This window comes from Lonchura striata, chromosome 1 (genome assembly GCF_046129695.1).
Source record: "Lonchura striata isolate bLonStr1 chromosome 1, bLonStr1.mat, whole genome shotgun sequence".
In the NCBI taxonomy this organism is placed as follows: domain Eukaryota; kingdom Metazoa; phylum Chordata; class Aves; order Passeriformes; family Estrildidae; genus Lonchura; species Lonchura striata.
Genome location: NC_134603.1, coordinates 52,231,693 through 52,257,149, shown reverse-complemented (window position 1 = coordinate 52,257,149; position 25,457 = coordinate 52,231,693). Strand labels below are relative to the sequence as shown.

General features: G+C 37.3%; 1 protein-coding gene across 1 annotated transcript in view; it reads left to right on the top strand.

Annotated features, from left to right (window-relative positions):
- Positions 1–25,457, top strand: part of PIEZO2 (piezo type mechanosensitive ion channel component 2) — a 283,328-nt gene that overhangs the window by 231,430 nt on the left and 26,441 nt on the right. The window contains exons 29-39 of the mRNA XM_077784376.1: positions 824–920; positions 2,705–2,864; positions 4,637–4,726; positions 6,606–6,727; positions 7,569–7,640; positions 11,680–11,783; positions 13,827–13,925; positions 16,335–16,443; positions 18,150–18,218; positions 21,402–21,568; positions 23,279–23,454. Coding sequence (XP_077640502.1) covers positions 824–920; positions 2,705–2,864; positions 4,637–4,726; positions 6,606–6,727; positions 7,569–7,640; positions 11,680–11,783; positions 13,827–13,925; positions 16,335–16,443; positions 18,150–18,218; positions 21,402–21,568; positions 23,279–23,454 — 1,265 coding nt within the window. The remainder of the gene's footprint in view (positions 1–823; positions 921–2,704; positions 2,865–4,636; positions 4,727–6,605; positions 6,728–7,568; positions 7,641–11,679; positions 11,784–13,826; positions 13,926–16,334; positions 16,444–18,149; positions 18,219–21,401; positions 21,569–23,278; positions 23,455–25,457) is intronic.

Below are 25,457 nucleotides of genomic sequence, written 5' to 3'. Positions count from 1 at the left end.
TTAGAGAATTTATTTAAATAAAGCATTTTCAAACTAGTACAAGATGTAGTTGTGTGATGTAATGTAATTAGTGAGGTGGACTACAAAGTTACAAACTCCATTCCTGTTTCCTTTAGAACTAGTGTGAAATTCAGGTGGAAATAGATGTATTTGATAATTAAATGTCAAATTCTTCTGCAAAATATGAAAGATTTTTCTTGCATTAATTAACTCTCCTATATGTATTCTTGCAGTGGTACTGACAGGTGATTAAGACAAGCCAGTAATTTCAAGATAAATTTAGATTTATTCCTGGCAGTTGCTTTTTAACTTTGAACAGTTTTAGTGCTGGACTGCAAAGAACAGATTTTTTCTTTTTACATTTATTTAAGTCACTACACTAAAATAAAATTGATTTATGTGTGGTTTGAATTTGCAAATGTTCTAAATACTTACATATGTGCTTCATTTTATGCTCGGGAATTCAGTGGAGCTACATGTGTCTTAAACTTGTCCATGTGTGTTTGCAAGATTAAGTCAGTGATTTATACAAGTTGTTTAGTTGCCACATTGCATCGTATGCCAGACGTGTCCCTTTCTGTGCAAAAACACAAACAAGGCCCACATACCTCCTATCTCACTAATAATCAAATAATAAAATCCTGTCTAAGACTAGTTTGTGTGTCACTGGTAAAGCCACTCTTCCTTCCAAGCTCTTTTTGTAATGAGAATAATTTGACTGCCCTTGGCTGTATTATTTCTCATATAATGTAGAAAGATGCAATTTTTTTTATCCTTATTACTGCTATGTCTTGTTATATGAAACTGCCCTTTTACTTTGCAGATAGGAGCATGTGGCTATATTGAATCATTAATTGAGAAGAGTTGCTGGGTGATTCAGGCGTTTAGCCTGGCTTGTACAGTTAAAGGCTACCATATTCGTAAGTACACCTTATTTTTCTCCATAGTTTTCCATAAATAAAGAATCACCTTACAATCATATTTAAGTTGTGCCTTTCCTTGATGTATTACCTTTTGAAAAATCTTGGACCTATACTGATTAGCAACACAGAATATTGAAAATATTTCACAGAAACAAGGGGGACAAGTATACAGAGAAAACTACCAACATTCCCATACATCAATCTGCAGCCAGCGTTTGCTGTAAATGAACAATTCACAGATATTGGAAATTAACATATTTTCCCATACATGTAGGTGATGTGATGCTCTGGTTTATTGTACATCTTGAGCTAAAAGGTCAGCTCACCATCACTGCATGGACAGGGCACTTCTTCCCAGCTGCATGCCCTGTGTGCAGTGTGGGCTCCCACTCCTCCCTGTGTACCCGGGTTCAGTGCTTCAAAGGGTAAACCACTTCAGCTCCCTGAAATGGCATGAAAGTGGTAATGTTTCTGCATGCATAGAGAGTTTAGGAATTTTTTTCCTTGTGATTATTCTCATGGGGTGTTAAAAGGAATGGAGTGGATAATGTCTGTGGATGGATGTGAGAGAAGGGATGAATGAGGTACGGAGAGCAAAGCTTTTCACATCTCAGAGAGCTATTAAATTGTCTCCACTTTGTCCTGGATTAACAGTTTAAAAACACCTGCAGGCATTTTTTTGTCTGTTTTTTGGGTTTGGTTTGTTTTTTTCCTGAATTTAAAGAGCTGTTCCAGTCTAGTGAGTCTGCAGCAAAATTCTGGTCATCATGATTGAGCCTAATAGGAAAGTGTGGAATAGGGGAAAAGAAAGTAAATATGAAGATGCAAATCACAGGATTAAAGGTGTCCAGGAATTTTTGTGTTATCCAAAACATTTTAGGCAGCAACAGAAACTTAGGCACAGGTTTTCAAACCCCCCCCCTCCAGGGTTTGGGCACAGCAGGCTTTGAAGTTCTTGGAGTTTGACCTTCCAGAGCTATTAGATTGGCTTGCTTGCTTGAAAAGCCAGCTTCGAGCCAGAGCCTGTCCCTGGAGTCCTTCTACTGCCTTCTATAGGGCAGCATAGGCCATGGAGTTTATAGTCCAGCTCCACAAAACCCAGTTTTAATTTTTTAATATCCCCAAGAGAACTGTCTTACAGAGAATAAAGAAATAAAGACATAGCCCAAGCCAAAATCTAGGGGTAGGAGGAATGGGATTTCCTCTCTGCCTGTCTCCTCCTACCCCAAAGGAAGCAGTTTTGTGGTTTCAAATATTTCTTCTCTTATGCAATGGAAAGGAGCATTGAACAGAGTTGTGGAGAGGAAAAATAAAAATATTAGATGGTGGCAGTCAAAAAGTCATTTTGACAAAAATAAACCACTTATTTCTCCTGTTGATAGTGTTATTAATTAAAAAATGAGAGAAAAAGTCACTCTGAAGAGAAGAGAAAAAAAATTATATATGCCATTTTAGGAAACACTGAAATCAAATAATTCAGTGTGACAAAAAAATATGCCTTTTCCATTCTTTGTTTTCAAGTACATACTAAAGTAGGGTGAATTTATATGCAAATGGTTCACTTCTAATTAATTCACTTGTGGGACAGTAGCACATGGGACATCACATTGTCAGAAACTTTTCAGTTTGTTGTAAAAGAAATTATGCTATACCTCAAATTGAAATGCATGACAATTTTCTTTAGGAAAATCTAAAAGAATTCAAATACTTTAAAGGCTAGGATTATTTAATTGATTAAACATTATGAAAGCATTCTTTACACTGATGGTGTCTTTTTCCAGCAACGAGCAACCCAGACTGTAAACTGCCCAGTGGAGAAGCAGGAATCATTTGGGACAGTATATGTTTTGCTTTCCTGTTGCTGCAAAGAAGAGTCTTCATGAGTTACTACTTCCTTCATGTGGTTGCAGATATAAAAGCTTCTCAGATATTAGCATCAAGGTAAAAGAAAATTTAAAAGAAATTAAATTAAACAGCTCAATTCTCTCATGGCGGCAATACTTAACTGTTTACAATAGGTAGTACCAAAACAGTCCTTTAACATTGATTTAAACAATCCATACTAAATTCATAATTTAAAACCCAGCTTTGAAACAAGAAAACAAATTAATTGAGAATCAAATAGAAATTAAAAAATTCTTTCTACCAAATACCATGTGCTGCTCCTATTAAAAGCTCTGAAATTGTGTTGCAGCATTCTCTCAACATTGATATGCATGAGAGAAATGCCAGAGTTTCTAAGTCTTGGAAAGAAAACATTCTGTTGTCAGAGCCTGTTTGGGGCAATTGTCCTTAGAAATCCTTTCTCAATAAATGTTGCAAGAGGGGGATGACAGGAAAGTTCTTACATCTGGCTTGGGAGGAAAAGGGAGCACTTTTGGGGAGTGTCACATCACTGAACGCTGACTAGGTTTGGCAAGGAAGTGTTAGCCTTGTTGGGCCTGTTACACCACAAGCATTCACTCATAGCCATCACTAGCACAAACATTCTTCTGGTTTATAATATGAAGGCAGATGAGGAATGAAATACTGTTTTTAATTTCCATAAGGTTTCCAAGAAATTACTTTTGTTAATATTGGAATAAATGTATTGTGGCTTTTTTTTTTCCTCAAAAGACATACAGACATTGATTTCTGACTGTGTTTCAGGGCAAAATTTGGCTTGCATGTAACAAAACGAAGTATTTTTTATCTTCCTCTTCCAGGGATCATGTTAAGAAGGGGACATGTTTAGCTCCCTATAATAAACAAAATTCAGCACTGTAAAGAGAGCTACCAAAAGACCTACACCTCCATGCCACATTGCATTAGGTTTTTGTTCTGGAGTGAATTTCAGTGCTGATGCCCAATTATGCTGGATAATAGAATTTTTGTACTCATTTTATACCTCTTTTGGTGTGCTGGGTTCACAGTGAAAACAGCATAAAGCAAAATCATGAATATCAAAATACATCCTATAGAGGGAAATGTGCTTCCAGAAATGAAGAGTGGACTTCTAAAATTATAGCTTTTCTTACTGAATTTCTGACAAAATAAAGGCTTTAGATATAGGCTACTTCTTTGAGAGGGACTTTTGGATTCTTTTAAGAGCCTTAAGGGTTCATGTGTAAATTAGGAAGAATGCTCATAACATTCAAATCAAGAAACTGATTACATTTCTAATGTAATAGAGTGGAAAGCCATATTCTTTTGGCACACCATAAACTTGCTCAAGGCTTTGTAATGTCAGATTGAAAACACCATAGTTTTCAGAGGGTAAAAGTGAAACAATATACGCTCACCATGGCCCTGGATAAAGCTGAAACTTGCTCACAACTTCCAGGAGGACTGAGGCAGGAGATTGAGGTGATTATAATGCTGAAATGACTGTAAAGAAATCCTGCGGATGTGCAAGAAATTCTTCCTCAGCCTTGAACCTACTTATGTTTTGTGTTTTGAGGACTGGAAACTGAATTTCTTGGGCAGATGCTAGAGGAACATACAGGCTGAGTAGGATTCACAACATTTGGCCCCAGAGCTTGAAATTATTGTCTGTAAAGATGTTACTATTTTAGAGCAACTGATTGTTTCTTTCAGGCCCTGGATTCGTTTTGTTTGATGGTCATGTATAGAGGAAACATAGAATTCTCTGTGATTATTTGCCATAAGGAAAGCTTAGAAACATGTAACATATCCTCTTCTTTCTCTTTTCCTCTATCCCATTTCTGATGTAGGGGTGCTGAGCTTTTTCAGGCTACAATTGTCAAGGCTGTAAAGGCAAGAATTGAAGAGGAAAAAAAATCAATGGATCAACTGAAAAGACAGTATGTATTTAATACATTTATATATATATACACACATACACATATATATATATATATGCATATTTCTATGCATATGCATATACCTATTTAACTGATTACTGGTATTTATCTAGCACTTTCTTTGATAGAAACCCTCTCTTCTGATATTTATCCAGCACTTTCTTTTATAGAAATGCTTTACCATTATTACAATTTTGTTCTGTATATCTCTTATCTGTATTCCTCGGAAGATTTGTTGCATGACTGCTCTTTCTGTTTTATTTGTGGTTCATCCTGTAGTGTTTAAGTGCAAAATATATGTTTACCTTCACTGAAAATATTTGCATTCAGTTCAAGTGGCCTGGAGATCCTTTCTCTTTATACAGCCCATAAGTCACTTCGGTTTCTCTTGCACGCTTCTTAGGTAACTGCAGAAAGTTCCAAAAAAAAAGTTTCAAAGCTCCTCCACTCTGATGTATGGAAAGCCCTAACTGCTTCCTAACCAAGCGTCAAAGCCCACTCACAACAGTTTCTTCCACCCTGTGTAGCAGAAGAATCATCAAAGATTTTAGGGACTCTATTTTCTACCTATATAGAATCCCATAATCATTGAATTGTTTGAGTTGGAAGGGAAAAATCTAAAGGTCACCTAGTTCAACCCCGCTGTAATGAGTAGGGACATCTTCAAAGAGACTGATTTGCTCAGAGCTCCATCCAGCCTGACCTTGAATGTGTCTGGGGATGAAGCACCCACCACCTCTCTGGGAAACCTGCTCCAGGTTTTACCACTCTCATTGTAAAAGCATCTTCCTTGTAGCCAATCTAAAGCAATCCTCCTTCTGTTTAAAACAATTGCCTCTTGTCCTCACAACAGGCTGCAAAAAAGTTTGGGTCCATCTTTCCTGTAATCTCTCTCCAAGTACTGAATTGCTGCAATAAGGTCTCTCCAGAGCCTTTTCTTCAGGCTGAATAACGCTAATTGTCACAACCTTTCCTTATAGGAGAGGTGCTTCATCCTCTAATCACCTTTCTGGCCCTCCTCTGGACTCTCTCCAACAGGTTCAAGTCCTTCCTGTGCTGGATGCAGCACTGTGGGTGGAGTCTCATGAGAGCAGAGGTGCAGAATCCTCTCCCTCAGCCTCCTGCCTGATCTGGTTTGGATGCAGTCTGGGACACAGCTGGGTTCCTGGGCTGGGAGTGCCCACTGAGGCTCATGTCCAGCCTCTCACCCATCAGCACCTCCTCTGACTGCTCTCAATCAGTTCATGCCCCAGCTTGTGTTGATATCAGAAGTTGCCCTGACCCAGGTGCAGCACCTTGAATTTGGTTTTAACTTCATGAGGTTCCTGTACACCAGCTTCTTGAGCTTGTCCAGATCCCTCTGAAATGCATCCCATCCTTCAGCTGTGACAACAGCACCACAGAGCTGGGTGTCATCTGCAAACTTGCTGAAGGTACACTTGATGATCCCACTTCATCCCCAGACAGCAAAAATAGCACTGGACCCCAAGGGACACAATTTGTCACTGATGTCCATTGAGACAAATGATCTTAAAGGGTGAAGATGTAATACAAACAGTGCAGGAACAGCCAAATCCCTGGTTCAGAGTGGCAAGTTTCAGGAAAAGCACTGCATTAGGTAGAAGTCCTTTTTTTTTCCTCAGTGCTTTAAAATATGATCGTTGAGTGGGAGAAAGTAAACCAGTCATGACAGCAGGAAATCCAGCTCTCACTGACACAGAGTGAACATCTGTGCTTGGTCCTCCCAGCCATGTAATTCCTTCTGTTTAAGGGTAGGACTAACAGCAGTGTGGAATATGTGTGTGTATATGCAAGTGTTTAATGCTTGTTTTCCAGAGTTGGTGAGGTGTAAATCTAACAAGATTTTTCCTTTTGCTAGAATGGATCGCATCAAAGCCAGGCAGCAAAAATACAAGAAGGGTAAAGAGAGGATGCTAAGCATGAACCAGGAGTCCTCAGAGGGGCCGGAGATTCGGAAGGTTTCAGAAGAAGATGATGAAGGTACCATTAGCTACTCCTTTACCATATTTGCATAAGGATCTGCTAGACCTGCTAGTTGGACAAATGATAAATTTTTCTTGAAAACTACCAGCATGTAACAACATTGTTAGCTGAGTATCAGTTTCAGGCTCGATTCAGCCAACAAACAAACAACAACAACAACAACCAAAAAAAAAAAAATCTGTGTTATGTACTATAACAAGGTTTAGCGAAAATGGCTTGCTTTGAGGATATTTTTGGTTAACTTCAGGCTGTTGGCAAAGAGCTGAAAAGAGTCAGAGGTTTGTTTTGGTATAAATCATTATCTATAAAACAGTTTTACAGATAGGTAGCACCAACATTTTCCCAGAAATGTTTGCTGGATGCTGTTCTGGGGTTTTTTTCAGTCACCAAAATGTTTGTGTGATTTTAAATGTTATTTAAAGTCATGGACACAGATAAAATCATACTTATCTAGTGCCACATTTCCAGCATTGACCTGGGGTCAGAACTTACTGGATTTAAAAAAATTTGGAGCCTGAAACGTAAGGGGATTTGAGAGGAGAGAAATTTTTTTCCTCTTTAAATTACAATCAACTGTGACAGTATATTTTAAAACACTAAACCAAACTTTTCAGCTGTTTTAGAGTGGAATGCTGTTTTAACTACTGCATAAATCAGAGTACTTCTGCTTAGTAGTCATAGTTTTGAATTATTTTAATATTAAATGTACTCAGTAGACCTAACATCTGACGTGCTCAGGAGATTTTAGCTCTTTTGAGAGAAATTTAAAATTATTAATCAGTGTAAGAAATATGTTTCTCATTTTGTAAAATTAATATTTGAACATATTTTATTTTAGGAGATGCAGACAAAGAGAAAGCCAAGGGCAAAAAAAAGCTGTGGTGGCGGCCTTGGGTTGATCATGCTTCCAGTAGGTTTTCTCAATCCTCTTACAAATATGTGGATTTAACCCTTATATCCTTGACCAGAATGAAGGCATTCCCATAGCCTCTTTGTTTTATGCCTGATTTTGTGATTGTGACTTGATAGAAGGCTTGGGTTTTTTTTAAAAAAGTGATTTCTACTTTCTAATCTTCAAATAATTTAACTATATTTTGGACTTCTGTGTGTTGGAAGCATAGCTAGCTCATGATTCTTTGACAATTGTTAGAAAAATAGCAAATCAGATAAACATGTGCTGAAAAGAATCTGTCTTGACCTCAAAGGTTGCAACTCCCCAATACTGCAGAGCTCAATATATTTAACAATGTGAATGTGAAATTTTGACAAGGCATTCTATGATTAGTTATAATTTCTTTTTCATAAACACATATCATACATAATTTCTTTTTCATAAACACATATCATGCATCTTTTTATGGTTCATCAGTCATTCTAGTATCAACTGTAGCAATCTGAGCAGAACAGTAAGGCAGGAAGACATAGAATAGGCTGTGTAGAGCTCAGCTCCCTCTCTCTGATGACACTTCAATGTGTTGTTGATGCCTGTTGTTTTGGTATTTCCATTTTTTTAGTGTTTACGTGAGAGCAAAAATGTCAATCATATAATTGGTGCATAATGATATTTTAATGTGTTTGTAGCCTAGCCCAGTCATATGATAGACTTCTTTGCTATGTTATGCACTTGGTAGAACAGGAAAGTTGAGTAGGCTGCAAGCTCAAATCAGATGTCCTTCAATTGGATGTTTCTTGAATGAAATCAGACATTAACTGTTTAGTAATGTCTGAAAATGGAAAAAAAAAAAACCTTAAATGCAGGGCATTGATCAGAGTTAAATCATAGAAACACAGGATCACAGAATGTGCTGAGTTGGAAGGGACCCATCGGGGATCATCCAGTCCAGCTCCTGGCCCTGCACAGGACCATGCCCAAGAGTCACACTGTGTGCTGAGTGCTTTGTCCAAACACTTCTTGAACTCTGACAGGCTGGTGCTGTGGCCACTTCCCTGGGGAGCCTGTTCCAGTGCCCAACCACTCTCTGGGTGAAAATCTTCCTGATATCCATCCTAAACCCCCTTCATGCATTAAAAATATGAATGTCTATATTGTGTTTGGTCATTTACTTTAAGAGCTACTCCAAGTCATAATCTTACGCCTCTACATACTGCTTCATTACCTATGTGTATTTATTTATAAATTCAGCAGACATGTATTTGCCAGCAGTGTTTACCGAAACATGGGATCTTTATTTCTATCAAGTCACAAGTAAACTGTGCCTCTATTTTTATTTTTCTAAAGGGCACATTGCCACTTTAGAGAGACCTATCCTTTTCAAAAGCCTTATGAAAATAAAATTCCTGTCCCATAATTTCATTAGAAAAACAATGAAAAAACAGATTAAAACTATAATTTGTGAGTTTTTTCTATAGAATTTCAACCTATCATGACTTTGAAGGAATTGGATATGGTCTCTTCTTTATTCACTACTGGTTTTGTAGTAAGAAGAATTGCACAGAGAGATATTGACTTTGGCTTTTACTTATTTCATCCTCATTATTTAATGTTCTTAGATGGCAAGTTGCATTTTGGTGAGCATTCTTGAAATTATTTACTGCAATAATGCAAAACCTTGTGGGAAACATCAGACCTTGACCCTACAAGTAGCAGTTTCCTGCCACGTGCCTTCTTGCATCCATACTCAGTGAAGCATGGCACTGACAGTAGGTGTTTACAAGCATGCAGACTGGGAATAGACTGATATTCCACACTCATTCTTTTTGGAACACCTCTGTAACTGCAGCATTCTGCACCATTCTTCATCTCAGCAAATGGTTTTGTGGGTGTATATATGCATACATTGAAGTCACTCAAGCTTGAAGTTTTAAATTTAGATTTTTATTGTTATTTTTATATCACTTGTTATAATTTTATTGTGCGGAAAGAGACCTCATTTTGTATATCATAGCAATTAAAACAGTCATGAATTTGGGTCTGAGTAAATCAGATAAAAATATCAGTAAGGATTTCTTCATTGACAGTCACTTAAAATCTCCCTTGTAGGGTGGTGTGGCTTCTCCTGTGCTTGTGGATTATTTTTGAGGTCCCACAAAGATCAGCAGGAGTTAGGACCACATGCTTAGATTCTCCTGGGTCACACAGTGGTGTCTGATGTAGTGCAAAAGATGGTGACCTCAGCTGTCCTGGGGAGCACTTTCCCTTTGGGCACAAGCAGATGATGAGATGCTTTCTCCTGCATGGTTCCTCTTCTGCTTCCTCCATCTCATCCCACAAAAAGCCTGTACGTCCCTTTTCTCAGTAGGAGGAAGCCACATTTTGCAGTACAAGCGGAGTCTCTCAAGTCCAGTCTGGCCATGAATTGTGTTGCTAGTAGAACTTGGTCTCTTCAGGAAGCCTTGTAGGTGACTGACACGCCACTTGCTCCATTTTGATGTGTGCAAGAATGCATTATTGCTATTCAATCATACCTCTCTCTTGAGCTGTGAAAGGGATGTAACTGCTGTGCTGGAGGGTCCCTAACCTAAAAATTTTGTAGGGAGATCAATGTAGTTTTATTTGCTTCCAGATCAGACATTCCAAGCCTGACTGAGTGCTACTCTGAGCTTTACAAAGCTGCACAGCCATAGAGGTTTTCCCTAATGTCAAACCTTATCCAGCTGATCTTCTGCAATTGAAAATTTCTGTTGCTGACTACAAGATACCATTTTATGAAAGAGAACTGCAGAGTGCTGGCTCTTAAAATACTTTTGTCTCTTCAATGCATTTAAACGGGCCTTCTTGGAAGGCTCAGCACCAAAAAATCCATTTCTTTCATACAAGAAATTTCCAGACTTTCTTTTCACCTCAGTGCAACAATTGGAATGGCTGAAGTGGACTTTCTGTCCCTCTGCAGGGCAATTGTAGATGCTAAAAATCATAAGTGGGCACATGAAGCACAAAATTCCCTCTGTGAGAGAGTTTTAGATGGCAAAGTTATGATCCAAAGATCAGTTCTGGCAAATTTCACAGTCTTACCCTGAGGTTTGTAAATAGTTATATGTGATCATCTGTGCACACAGGATCTGTGTAGAATTCAAGGTATGATTGAATTACAACTGTTACCTTTCCAAAAACCTGTAATGATTGATAGATACAATTTTATATAAATATATATTGCTTCATATATCCAGATTTTGCAAATTTTCATCTAAATAACTCTTTATTCAAATATTTCAGCTTAAATGTGGCAATTACCAGTTTTCACTGCTGAATGTAATGCTGTGATTTTTATTTTTCTCTTGCTAATTATGTTATTTTTATTTCTTTTGTTTCCCTTGTTTATTCATGTAGGCCTGTTGCCATCTGTGAAATAAAAACATTGCTTCTGTTCAAGGATATAAGGCCTAGCTTAATCACTGTGTACCTATGCTGTATCAAGGTTTCAGAATCATTCTGAATCCATGGGCAAAAAATTGAAACTCATTTCAATCATATTAATAGAATCCAAGTCATTTGTTTTAAACAAGCCAGGGTTTTTCATTACCTCATCAAACTAATACTATCCCATTGCCTAGTTTAAAGGATTCCCTCAGTGTTTTAAAGAGAAATTCTGTATTTTTTGTCCAGTGGTACTGTTCACGTAAGTTCATTTACTTACCTGCTGGGCTTTTTTTTACTCCCTCAAATAATCCTAAATCCCCAATAAATGCAGACTTAATTGTCATTTTTCTCTAAAAATGTAACCTTGTAACTTGATAAATTTCAATCCTTTTCTTTACATTTTCTTCTTATAGGGATGCTTTCCTTAGTTCTTGTATAGTTCTTATTCATGCCCAAAGTATTGCAGACTAACATCAAATAAATGGCCTGAGACCTTTTCACCTCTTGCTTCTTCTCTGTTTTCACCTCTCCTGGTTATGAATTTTTAAATGACTGGCTACCTGTTATAGGTCTTGGGGGAGTTGAGAATAGAACTTTTCAGAAAAGTAAAAAAATATTTTGTTTCACTTAGTGGTCAGAAGTGGAAATTATTATTTGTTTGAGACGGATAGTGAAGAAGAAGAGGAAGAGGAAAAAAAAGAAGAGGAAGAGCCTCGAAAAAAGTCAGCTTTTCAGGTACTTTATAGTAATTTGCTCTCTCATTGACATCTGGAAAAAATGTACATTTCTCATAGCACAGGCACATATGTTAAAGCTGCCAGTTGTTCTAAAGTAGTCCTGAAAAGTATTAGAAATTAAATTTCTTGCTATTTTAAAATGTAAGTTTGTTTTATGCTTTAAGCACTGCCACATTCCTACTGAAACTATACTAGTGTATAGTTCACTTATGCCTGTAGATAACAAAAATGCAAAAAATAAAGGTTAAGAACCCAAGCTTTACCTTTTTCTCCATTGTAATAAAGACAGTTGAGGAAGCTGACTTGCTTCTGATACTACTATGGAATGCCTCCAGTGGTTTTTAAGTTTTGAGGAGTTGTTATTCCATGAAGAAATAATCCCCAAAATAAACATGTTTTCATGAAAAAGAATATATACTTAATAAAAAAAAAAAAAAATCATTGAACCCATAGGGCCAGAGAAATATATCCTTGGATTAGAAAGAGCTTGACATTTAACATTATGAAAGGAGACTACATACATTTATTTTCTTTCATTTTCAGGGTAGTGTTAATTAATATATTTGCATTTTTAGTGCCAGACTGTGCTGATGCAGGACAACATTGTAATGTTAAAAAGATATCTGAGGTTTCCTATCTGATTTCCTCCACGTGGACTGGTTGGTATTAGACAATAACAGATACTGAATGCAGTGGCTTAAATGAAGAACATGGGTAAAGAAGTTAGTGAAATACTCCTATATTGGGTATTGCTTATGGTTTTATAAGATTCAAGTTCCACTTGTGGAAGAATTTTTTTTTAAATGCTGCAGAAATGTTTCAGGTCTGTAACTTTGAAATCTTAATCAAAGAAGCATCTTTTTCCAGCTGAATATTCCCATCCAGATGCAACCTCACATCACTGCAGAACTGGCTCATTGCGGAACGCTCAACCCAAACAAGAGCAAGAAACTCCCTCCATGCTTTTCTGTTCCCTAAGCCAAAATCTTTCAAACAAAACTTCCCAGACAGAATTACTGAATTACAAGAAGTAATATTTTATTTAACTCATTAATAAAATGTGCCTTTGGTTTATATACTAACACTACATTACATTGCCAGTTGGTTACATTTGTTAAATTGCCTGCATGGCAATGACATGACAAAAAAATAAATCTGGCCTTAATAAAGGCAAAACAAATCTAGATCAAAATACTGTGATAACTAAATTTTGTTTTCTAGTATTGTACTATTTTTTTTTAATTTGTTTTGCATTTAACTTACCTGGGGCCACAGAAATGGCTAATGACTTTCTAGGTTGTTTTTCTTTCTGGTTTTCATGCAGGTATAGAAACAAGTTTACATTATTGTTTCTGCTGATTTTTAAAAAAATTGGTGATAGCATTTCTTACAGATGTGCTGGTGCCAAGCACTGAGTTAAAGAGTTCTAAACTTGAGGTCAGAAGTTAACAAGATTGTTTCATTTATGCTGGGATTTGGGTTTTTTGTTCATCTCAGTCCTGAAACTATCAGTTTAAGGATGGAGGATCTGTTGATTAATTCAAAATTTGGTCAGATGTTCAGGATAGGTGGCCTGTTCTGCAATATGTGCAGTATAAATATACTGGATGGCTTTATATAAGCAGAGAAGTGTATAAAACAGAAAATTGGTTTTCTTCACAAAGACTTTGTTCATACTGTGGTCATCATACTTTCTTTGCCTTCCAGCATCATGCACAAGGTCTTAGTAAAAATACTAGCCAAGTGAACTTTGATGCAGATTCTGTGGAAGAATTACTTGAATGTATGATCTTTCAGTGTAAATTGTGTGCAGTAGCCCCTTCAAGAGTTAACTTGGAGATGTTAAATATTAGAGAATGCATGCAGTTAAGAGTCATATTATTGCAATTTTAATGTGAACAACATAAATTATTTTTTCTCATATTGAAGTTTATGAATGTAAATTTGTTCTTAGTATTCTAGATACAGTAATTAAAGAGATCCTTTTTATTAATATTTTCTGCCTTTCTACTAACTACTCTTGCTTTGTCCTTCTTTATAGAGAGCTATTGGAAAATTTGCTTCAGCCATTTTAGCCTTGCCAAAGTCTATCATTAAACTACCCAAAACTATTCTTCAGTATTTAATCAAAGCAGCAAAGGTACATGACATTTTTCAAATGCTCAGTATGTGACCCACCTTATATTTCCTGATGTAGTGTATATACACCTCTGTCCTCATCTGCATTTTTCCTCTTATATGAATTAATTTCAAAAAATGATGACAGCTAAATTCTCATTCCTAGTAAATGCAATGCATTTCATAATTTTGGAGTGTTCAAATCAAAAGAAAAGAGGTCTATCCTTTTTTTACATACAACCCCAGAGAGAAAATGCAGACCAAAATTCTTATTTTCTTTTGATACTGATTTATAAGATGGTCACATCAAGTTGCATGTATCTTATGGATGCAGTGGTAATTGACCTCAGAAAGCTGGTGAAATGTTTGTTAAACACACATTCTGCTCCAAACCCCTTTTTAGCTTTCTACTCTTCTGGCCTTTATCATCACAAAAAAGACTTGTCCATCTTCTCTCTTGCCCTGCTTGAATACATTTATTATTTCCTAACTTTGGGCACTGAGTATCATTTTCCACTCCATATGTAACGTGACTTTTGTAAGGAGTGAATGTTACAGATTGAGAGTACCAGCTCCAAAGCCTAAAAGATATTAAATTGGAAGTTTCTGCAGTGGTAGAAATCTAAACTAATATCCACCCAGTATCCTCTTAAAATACCCCCTGCTTAGCATAGATAGTTACATTAAACTTATAAATCAAATTCCTTTTCTTAATTCTAACCCCCTTCAAAGTCTGCCTTTTAGCTCTAATTTCTTTATTCACGCTATAATTGTGGCTAGCATACACTTTCACAGTGAAATGACAATAGAATATGTTGACGGTTTCTGACTTCCATTAAAGTAATATGGTGTTAGCTCATTTAAGTATCACCATTCCCCCAGAGCACCTTCATTAGAAAACACCTGTTACAAAGCAAAGGGAAACCAGGGCCTCTGATCCCACACATTTTCTCATGTGCTGCTTGTTTGGAACAACTCAGACACACAAAATTAAATGCACAGACTTGGAGAGATTTGAGAGAGGACCTTCTTCTCAACAGTATCAAAATAATTTCCTCTCCATGGCTGTGCACATTCACAAAACAAAGCATTTTTCCCTTTTAAAGTAATTTAACATCAGTTTAACAGTTTCAAAATAATACTTTAAATGTTCCAAAGTGATTTGCATAGGAAAATTCTAAAAATATAAAGAAATCAAATAGAAATTTTACCATTCTGTCCTATGAGGGGCAATTCCAGCTTCACTGAGATATACATGTGTTGTTGCCACCATCTGCATGTTTGTGCTGTGAATTAATTAAATAGTGCTGTTTTGTTACTGTGCTTTTTCAGCCTCTTGCCTGCATCTTTGTGCTTCCCTGCCCACTCTCTGCCAGTGACCTCTGTTGCTTAGAAATAGAAGACAATTGAAGATAATTACCATTATTCAATGCAAACCATTAAATGAGCAAAAGAACACCTTTTCCCCTAAAGAACTGTGGAGAAGATAAAATTACTTTCGTTTTCTGCTATTGACGTAAATTTTATGTCACATAGGGTTAAAAGATACAAGTTTTGTTCCTTTTTTCTGTAACCTTCCTTCAACCTTAAGTTGAACTATAAAAAAGTTACATTTCAGTAACTTTCCTTTTACTTTTTGGCTTTTGTTACCCACACTGCTATATAATTTATAAATATTTTGGGCCAATTCCAATGCTTCATGCAGTCATACAGGTCAACAGACTGTTGACCTGAGTGAGTGCTGTGAGCAGGATTTTGTCCCATTAAATACCTTGGATAAATAGGTAAGTATTACTGTCTTCATTTTTCAACTGGAAAAACAGTGGCAGAAGGATTCGTAAGTGACTTATCTGAAACAACATTATTAAAATCAGGAAACAATCTGAGGAATTCCTGAGTGCCAGTTTTGGGACCGTGTATAGATAAGTAATCTATGAACATTCCACTGGGATATACAGAGTGGGAAAAATACCTAAGCTGTGAAAAATACAGTTACCTGTACAGGGATATCTCTACATCTTTTAATGTTTTAATTAGTGGATTGCAGCACTTTCTCTAAAAGTTTTGTTTGCTCTGTATCCTGCCTGTAATGTGATAAAGTAGTAATACAGAATAGAGGGATTCAGACAAGGTAGCCCATATACACAAAAAGGTATTAATTCCCAAAGTTCAGAGCATACATTTTTGTGGATTCTAATGAAGCTTGGGTCACCCACAAGTATTTTCACATTTGGTTTTACACTTACAAAAATAGCATATGAAAACTCAGCAGATCTGCGGGGAAGGTGTTTGATTTGGGATTAAAAATATTTCCTTGCCCCCACAGGTCTGAATGCTTTTACTCAAAGTGTATAGTCCTGCTTGTAGCTTATTTTATGGCTTACTCTCAGAACATGAGGAACCTTGATATAAATGAGTTTTTTCCTTCTAGTTTGTTTATCAAGCCTGGATAACTGACCCTAAAACAGCTCTACGACAGAGGCGCAAAGAGAAGAAAAGTTTTGGGAAAGAGAAGAGAAGGCGAAAAGAATCTGGGGATGGTAGGTAGCCTTTTCCATTTAAAAAAATAGAATATTAACTGTTGCCTGTTGTTCCTGGTAGTGAAAGACAGACAAGGTTTAGAGGAGAAGTGCTCTCAGTGCTGGCTAGGAACTGAAAAAATGAGTTAACTTTGGCTGGTGTTATTTTCCTGCACCAACCCATGGCAAGGTCAGTGACAGCCACGTCCTTCTGCTCTGCATGGCACACTTTGAGGGAGGTACAGGGGAAGATGGGATATATCTATTTTCCATGGAGTTGCAAGAAATGCCCAGAACTTCTGTTGAGTAGGAAGACTCAACACATTGCGGAAAACATCAGTTATGTAAAAGTACTTGTGGTAGTATTTGCAATAGTAAATTGTAAAGACATAACTTTATAAAGAAAATAACCTGGAACTTAACAGCATACCTCCAGAATACAGGAGTGTAAACTATAGGCATTTGTCAGAGCAAGGACATTACCCTTTCACTTCCTCATATCATAAAAAAGTTCATCTTTCTGTCCAGGCTAGAGTTCACCAAAGTCAGTCTTTTCAATGGGCAAGTCATGTGCATTCCCAGGGAAAGGTGCTGATGAACTATTTCATGAGGGAATCGCCAAACACCTGTGGTTGAAGTGGAGCTGTAAAAAAAATTCCATTAAATAGATACATATTATTTATTTTGGCCACATTTCTTATATTGTTCCCTAAAGAAGCTTGAGTTGATACATGAAGAAGAATATAAAGAATTATTTTTCCCTTTCCATGTTGCAGTCACTAAGGAACCCAAATATCCACAACCCAAATATCCACAAACCCGTAAATTCAGTAGATAGTGAATGGAAAACATGCAAATGTTGATTTGGTTTTAGTGGCAGTGTAAAATCATTCATGCCTCTGAAGAAAACACCAGTTTATAATGGTTTATGTATCTTGATCTTTTTCTCCATTTTTTAGCTAAAAAATAGAAATTCAAAAGCTTTTCTGGTCAGTATGGACAGGGAAGAGAGGGACCCATACAGGTTTAATCATCTGGACATTTCCTCCATTTGGCATCTTTACTTGTCAAAAGGAAGGAATTTATAATTGGGCTTCTGCCACTGAAACTGCAGCTGCAATTACTGTGCATTAGATAGTAGGAGGAGCACTTGTTTGTCCTTCATTTCTGCCTGTGATTCCACAATACTCTTTGGCTACAGGCTCCATAAATGCACGTGGTGTTGTCAAAACAACACTGCTGCTTCCTGTCAGCCTGAAGGTCCCACTCAATTCCTTCAGGTTTGGTGGCCAGAGGCCGGAAAAGATCAGAGCACTGCTCAGGTTGCCCTTTCAGGAGATGAAGAAATGAGCTCAAGTGTGAGTCAGCAGAAGGTGAGACTGCTGAGTGTGGCAGAGGAGCAACTGAGAAACTATTTGGGTTTGCACCATCAGACGATCTCACTCAGCAGCTTATCTAGTAAGAAAACACCACTGCAAATTACAGGAGAGGGATGGTCATCCATGAACGCCTTCACTTTTGAGAGGGATGGTCATCCATGAACACCTTCACTGACAGGGTTGTCCCTTCACTTGAGTGCTTTGGAAATGGAAATGTGCTTTCTGTTATGGTGGTAGGTGAGGAACCAGTCTCTACTGCTTAGTAACTGCAGCATTCTCTAGCTTGAACAGCATTTACACCAGCACTTCTGTAGGTGTAACACTCACTGGTTTGCTCATGCCTTGCAGGAGGAGGCAATGATGCAGACTGTGAGGACAGCGAAGAAGAACCTGTCAAGAAGAAATCTGATGGACCAGGTATAGAGGCAAAACAAGGGTTTCTCTGCTGTTACAATGCAGCTGTGACCAGTGGCCTGTCACAGAGACAGCATTGCAGTGATCCACTCTGATGCAGTAAGAGCTTCCTAACTACTATCAGATTTTATATTGCAAGATTTACAAGCCTTGAGCATAGGAGCTTCTGGTTCTGGATTATTAGCTACTGCACTCACTCTCTAAATACTTTAGCAGATACACCTGCCAGCTCAGACTTGATCACTGCTGTGTATTTTACTTACAGAATAACTTAAGCTAAGATTCTAGACTTGACTGCACACAGACCTGTGTTGAAATCTCCATTGATTTTGAGTGTGTTTCAGCAAGGTTACTATAATGCTTTTCTTGGTACTCACCCATTCAGCACGGCACTGTTATCACCTCTAAAAAAATTACACATTTCTGATCTTACATGTTCTCATTCAAAATCAGACTTAGGGCAGTTCTGTACAACAGAAGAAATGCCAGCAGTTTCCAGGATGTTGCCCACATTCAAATTTTTCCTGCAAAGAAATTTAATAGATCATAAATCCAACCTTGGCTCCTTGTTTCTAACTGGAGTAAAGGAAGAAAACAGACTCTCCTCTTAAGTAGGAGCCATCTTCATCATGGCTTACCTTCAATGAGACTTTATCACCAAGAGCTACTTTTCTTCTCTATATAACATTATTTCCCACAGTTCTGGTTAGAATCCAGAACTGAGTGTCCCTGAGTGACTTACAGGGTAGAGCAGGCTAAAAGGATGTGGGAGGTATAATTTCTATCTCACAAGAGCAGTGGTCTCAAATAAATGGGCTGCTTTGCTATGAGAAAGGGGAGGAGAGAGGGAAGTTGGTGGGTTTGTTATTTGTTGCTTAATGGCAATGCAGTTATCTGTCTTAAAACACTGAAGTGAATCACACAAATGCATCTCTAGGGATGTAGTGTTGGTGCTACACAGGAGCTAGGGGAAAAAGATGGGGGTTTATAATTAATTTATATTGGAAATAATACATTTAAAGTGCTTTATATTTTTGTTGAAATACTTTGGCTGTTCCTAGGTAAAATTTGTTAAAGAAGACGCCTAGAAAAATTAGCCACTAATTGGTAATAAATCATTGATATCATTAGTAACCTTAGATTGAATCTCACACTCTCAGGCAGAGAGAAGCATTCCCTGCACAAAGTAAGCATTTGTTTTCCATTTTGGAGATGTTTAGGTGCAATTGATCCCCCAAAGATTCTTTTTTAAATTTTGAAGAACAGCAAAGGTGCCAGAACAACTACAATGTCATTAAAAATGTTTGCTAAAACACCTCCATCCCAGGGAGAAAAATGACCTTTCAGATTAGACTGCAAGTACTTGGCACCATGGTGAGACTATCCCAGGCCAGTGGTGGTCAATAAAAAAAAAAAAAAAAAATAACCTGAGAGCAGTGAGTTCTCCTGAAGTCAATAGCAAAAGTTACACATTGGAGAGGAAGAGTGTGGGTTAAAAAAGAATATATGCTATACATTTTTGTGTATGTGTGGTGTTCTCTTTTCTTCTACTCATAATATTGTATGGAATTCAAAGATAATGGATGGTCCTTGAAGTAGAAACAGTTTTACATTTAGTTTTTAGTGTCTGGTTTTCCTCAACTTTAAGACCTGCACATTGAATGAATAAAATTTAAGTGGATAGCTCAAAAAGATATCTCCAATTCTAAATGACATAGAAAAGGTCTGAAAAAAAAAGGGCTTAATATTATTGAAATAATTATATGACCAAGTGAAGGGTGCTAAATGCTTTTATGCTCAGCGCTAGCAGACCTGTTCCATGGCATAGCTCTGGTAAATGGGACATAATGCTACTTCAGCACCCACTTTCCAGGAAATACCACTAATTAATTTTTCCCATAAATGTGCATGCAACCACTCTGGAGGCCCAGGGTAATCTTTTACTTCATTATAGCTTTCCTTTCGGAACCTTTGTAAGAAGCTGTACACCCATTCTGCAGAGTTTTGCATGCCATCTTGTGGAACAGCTAAGAAGTGATGCTGTTGAGAGTATCATGCATTGCACATTATTGACAGTTTTCTACTATTTCTTAGGCTGCTTAATTGAAAATTTGTCTTTACACCCAGCGCTCTGGGCTTTGGAACCTAGCAGGGACAACTGGCTATTGAAAATATTTTTTTTAGTCTTTCATTGATTCGTGGAATAATAGAATGGCTTTTGGTGGAAGGGATCTTAGAGATCATCTGGTTTCAACCCTCCTGCCATGGGCAAGGGCACCATCTGCTAGACCAGATTGTTCAGAGCCCCATCCAGCCTAGACCTGAACATTTGCAATACTACATGAGAACTCTAGTGTGGTGTTTGTGAGTGGATAAAAAAAAAGGTGAAAGCACTGCTCTTTGGCTGAGAAATACCATTATTAATGCCAAATGAACTACTGAAATGAGAAATTAACTTGAGACAGATGTGTTGAGCAAAATAAAGCTACTATTGTTGGTATACACCCATAAACCTTACTCATTATAAAGTGTACTGTTTTGCCAAAATGGTGCAAGAATAAAGTTTTATAAATTATTTTTTATCCGAGTTGTGCTTGTTCATCTGAGATAACTGATGGCACAGTGCAGCCTACTTAGATAAACAGGGGCTTTGAAAAGAGTAAATACAGAGAAGTGTGATTCAAAGTGAAGTGAGGTCAGATTCAAAGACTGTTTAGGCTTTAAAATTCAGCTTAGCAAGGTTCAAGCACAAAAGGCAAAGTCTGTGCAGAAACACAATTAATTAGACACTGAAGAGGTTCAGCTCAACACACTGATTGAACACTTGTTCAGATCACAGGACCTGGGGATGTTTAATACTCTCAGGAGATGCCCAAACCTTTGTGTTTCATTTCACAGACCTGTGCATAGTGTCCCTCTAAAATCAGGAACTGTTTATTTGACTAATGGTGGCAGGACCAAGGACTTACAGGGTGGAATAGGGATTCCAGATGATAAGCCTAGACATACAGTCAGGAAAATGGTCCAGACAGCCAAAAGGCCTCCAGCCATCTTCAGAAATTCCTTAGTATGACAGGGTTTCACAGCCTGGATTACCATTATTAGACAATAAAAGAAAAATGAATCTAACCCCAGGCAAAAGATATTTATGTTCATTAATTCCCTGTGTCTTTTGCTCTCCCTTAGATAACATCATCAAGAGGATATTTAATATCTTGAAGTTTACTTGGGTCCTTTTCCTGGCAACGCTGGACAGTTTCACAGCTTGGCTTAACTCCATCTCCAGAGAACACATCGATATCTCCACCGTGCTCAGGATTGAGCGCTGTATGCTGACCAGGGAGATTAAGAAGGTAATTCCTTCAGTCTTTTTTGTCTGCTAATACCATTTCCAGCTTGGTGAAAAATGAAAGACTGTCTTTTCAGATGACAGCAGTGAGGAGGAAAATTATGAAAATTTCACATACATGTGCATTTTAAAAATAAGTTTGGATTTTTTTTACTGCTTGGTGGTTTATAAATCCTTAAAGAATAAATGATTTGATTTATTGCCTGGACACATAAGAAATTAAGGGAAAAGTAATTCTTTGAGAGGTTGATGTAAGGTTTTGGCTGAAATACTTCTGTAGTTTAGTGTGGTTCTGAAGGGACAGAATAGATTCAAGAAGGTCAGAAGTGGCTGGCATTTTAAACAGCTCAAAAACTGCCTCAGTCTGCATATTTCACTCTTCTTGTAGCTCAACTTGCACTGAAAATGACTGACAACACACGGGCATACATTTCTTCAGTGAGAATGGAGCTGTGTGGTCCTTCACAAGTTAGATGTATATTAGCAAAACCCATCATTAGCAGAGATTATTGTTGTTATTGTAACTAGAAATTTAGATCTCCAAAATGCAAGTAGATGATATAACTCTTAACCTTTATGCCAGGCCTGCAGTGGAGCTAGCATGTAACTTGTGCCATCATTTCAGATTCAAGATATCACAATGGTGACAACATTTACCACTAAAGAAGCAACACAGTTTGTACATAAACATACCTAATTAAAAACCCGAGTGTCAAATTTTGTTAAGATTTTTAATTTTTTTTTTTTCACAAAACATAAAGGTTTGAGTATTGTCATTTTGGAATGCTGTAGAGGACTAGATTTGAAATACTACAAGCAATACTACAAGAAATACTACAAGTTGAAATGCTACAATACTACTAATTAAAATTAGTAAGGAAAATACAGGCAATATTTTAAACTACATTTATTATGTTAGGTGGAAAAAGTCCTTGCATAAGGCTTCATTATAAGTTAGAAAAAATACCACTCAAGAATAGAAATCTCTCAGTTTATCATCTGAAGTCAATGCAACCACTAAGTGGAATGAGTTGGATGTGTTTCTGTCTAAGAACAGAAAATTCTCAATTTTATTCTGATAATACACCTTTAAAATACTGATTACAGTATCACAGCCAGAAAGACTTGATTTTGTGCCCAGATCTGGTCTGACAGTTAATAAAACTATCCTTTCATGAACTTCAGAGAAAGAGTAAAGGTCTTCAGTGTTTTTTTTTCATGGATTTCCATCTGTATCCATAATTCATGAATAAATTCTGACTTTGGGACACTAATTAAAATCTAGATCAGTTTGCACATGAACTGTTCTTGGGCTTTTGTTTTCTGTTTAAAAATTCTCCTACTGGCCACTAATAATAGTTCCTAGAGTCAGAAAAGCTAAGAGAGGTCCATCAAAAGTTGCTGGAGTGCAGATTGAGTCATGGATGCAGTTCACTCATCATTCCCATGCTAAAGGATCTGCAGTCCATCCAGCAGAGTTGTGGTGGCTAAATATAACCTGAAACCACATGGGTTGCTCCAGTTTTGCTTGAAAACCAAACACTCTGGGCCATGGTAGGTTAAGTCACAATCTGACTTGCTCTAGGTTGTAGTTTGCTATTTGCTAGGAAGGTGTTTGCACAGTCTGTTACTTTCCAAATGACAGAAGAAACTGCTTCCTCGAAGAATACACCTCCCCCTGGCCATGTATGTCTACCTCTACTCTCTTCCACAGGGAAATGTTCCAACACGGGAGAGCATCCATTTGTATTACCAGAACCATATGATGAAACTTTCTGAGGAGTCAGGACTAGACTCAATTGATAAAAATCCTAGTCAAGCTTCTGGTTTGCAAGCATCTGAAAGAATGGATAGTTTAGATTCAGCAGCATCTCATGACAGCATCTCCAGGTATTGATTTAATTTTATTTTGTGAAAGACAGAGGGATCATGCAGTAGGTGAAATATTTGATATTGTTTAAGTATTGATGAAGTTTCTAATCAATGTTGAATTATTTTTGATTTGTCTATGCCATCTTAATAGTGAAAATTACTATATGTTACTTTTCCTTTATAGTGATGGACTCACTTGTTGGCTTAACTTGTTTTCCACTGCATGACTACCCCACTGCTTTTAGTTTCCCCTAGAATTAGGAGTCATTGTCATTGGTATTCTGTTCCTTGTGAAAAGAAATGGAACATAAGAGGTGCTGAGGATGTTTCTGAGGATTTCAGGCAAATAATTTGGGGGATTTGAGGGATCATTCATGGTGAACATTTTCTTTGTATAAAAAATTGTTGTCTGTTGTCCACAAATCAGAAAAGGCTTTGCATTGAAAGAGATTCTGCACTTGAAAGAACAAAATCCCCTCTCATACCCACAGGGCAAAAACCATCTGAAGAGCCTGGTTTCCCAACTGCCATGATTACAGCCCAGCAGAGCTACATGTTTGTTAATCAAATACCCAAACTAGTTCAGGAAAACCACCTTCCTCATTCTTTTCTGAAAACGGATGCCATCAAGTCCTTTGCCAGAATTACTGCCTGCTCCTGCTGCTTCATGCACACAGAGGCACACACAGATACTTCCTTCTCTTACAGAGGCAGTCTGTTCCCACCATGTCCCTGGAGTTCTTCACTTCTAGGATACTGCAGAATTTGTATAACGTGAGGGGGAGAAGGGAGGGCTTTGGAAATCCAGCTGTTTCATAATCCGTGGCCTTCTGCTGTGTCCTGCTCCTCTCTGAACTGTGGCAGTAGCATATTGTGTTTGATACTCCCAGCAAACTCAGAAACTTCTGTGTATAGTAAATTATGCATAGCTTTTACTAATGACACATGGGTACATGTTAGCAGACTGAAACTAATGAGGGGTTGTCTTCCTTTCTGATAGTATTGAAAAGCAAAGGTAAGAGAGTGCCTGTGAGTGCTATGCTTCAACAAAATATCCACAAATTGCTCTTCAGTGAGCGCTGGCCTTTGAGAGGTTCACTCCAGTAAAAACACTAAACCTGAGCAAATCTTTCTCAGTGGCCTGTTGCCCAGCTGAGCAACACCTTTTTGTTTTGTCTCAAAGTTTTACAGGAGTCAGATGGTGTGAGAAAAATGGAAAGTCAAATTGTGTTGCCAGCTCACTTGGACTCACTTTGATATCTTCAGGGCAGATTTAAACTCCACAAAGTTCAGTCTCACCTAAATAATGAATAGTAATATCAGTCCCGCTTTCATTGAATAGTTTTTGGTCACCCTGTTAGCTACAGATAGAAGTTATAATTGCTATAAAATCATTAGCAGGAACTTTAACCATAAACAAAAGGAAGCCAATTCCAAAACTAATTATAAAAAAGAAAAACAAATCTTGTAATTTCAATGCATGGATTCTGCCTCTTCAATGAGACAGTATCCAGTGTTGAGCTCAACTTGTGCTTTGTTTTGGTTTTTTTAGACTAAGCATGCATTATTCACACTTCTTTAAGCACATTTTCACATTTAAAATCTCTTTATAAACTCAGAGAATTCAATGATTCTGTAGTGATGCTTTGCAGCAGAAAAGGTTATATCTTAAATCTTTCACAAGGGCTTCTGTCATCTCCATTTCCTTTGAAGATGTCACAGGGTTTATAAACAAAGGAATAGCAAAAGGCAGAGTAATGACTGATTTCTCTAATCTCAAATTCTCTTTCTGGTAATGAACAATCAAATATTCTTGCACTGAGTATTATGAATTTTGGACATCTGCTATAATAATAGAGGAAGTAATAATGAGTCTGTTGATTGAATGATAATGCCAGCTGTCTGTTGGGGCACTCTTGCATATCTCTTCAAGTTATTACAGAAGTGCCTATGTTGTTTTTCAGAAAGGTGAAATCTTTTAAACTTCTTATGAGTTTATTGATTGATTTTTTTTTTAATTG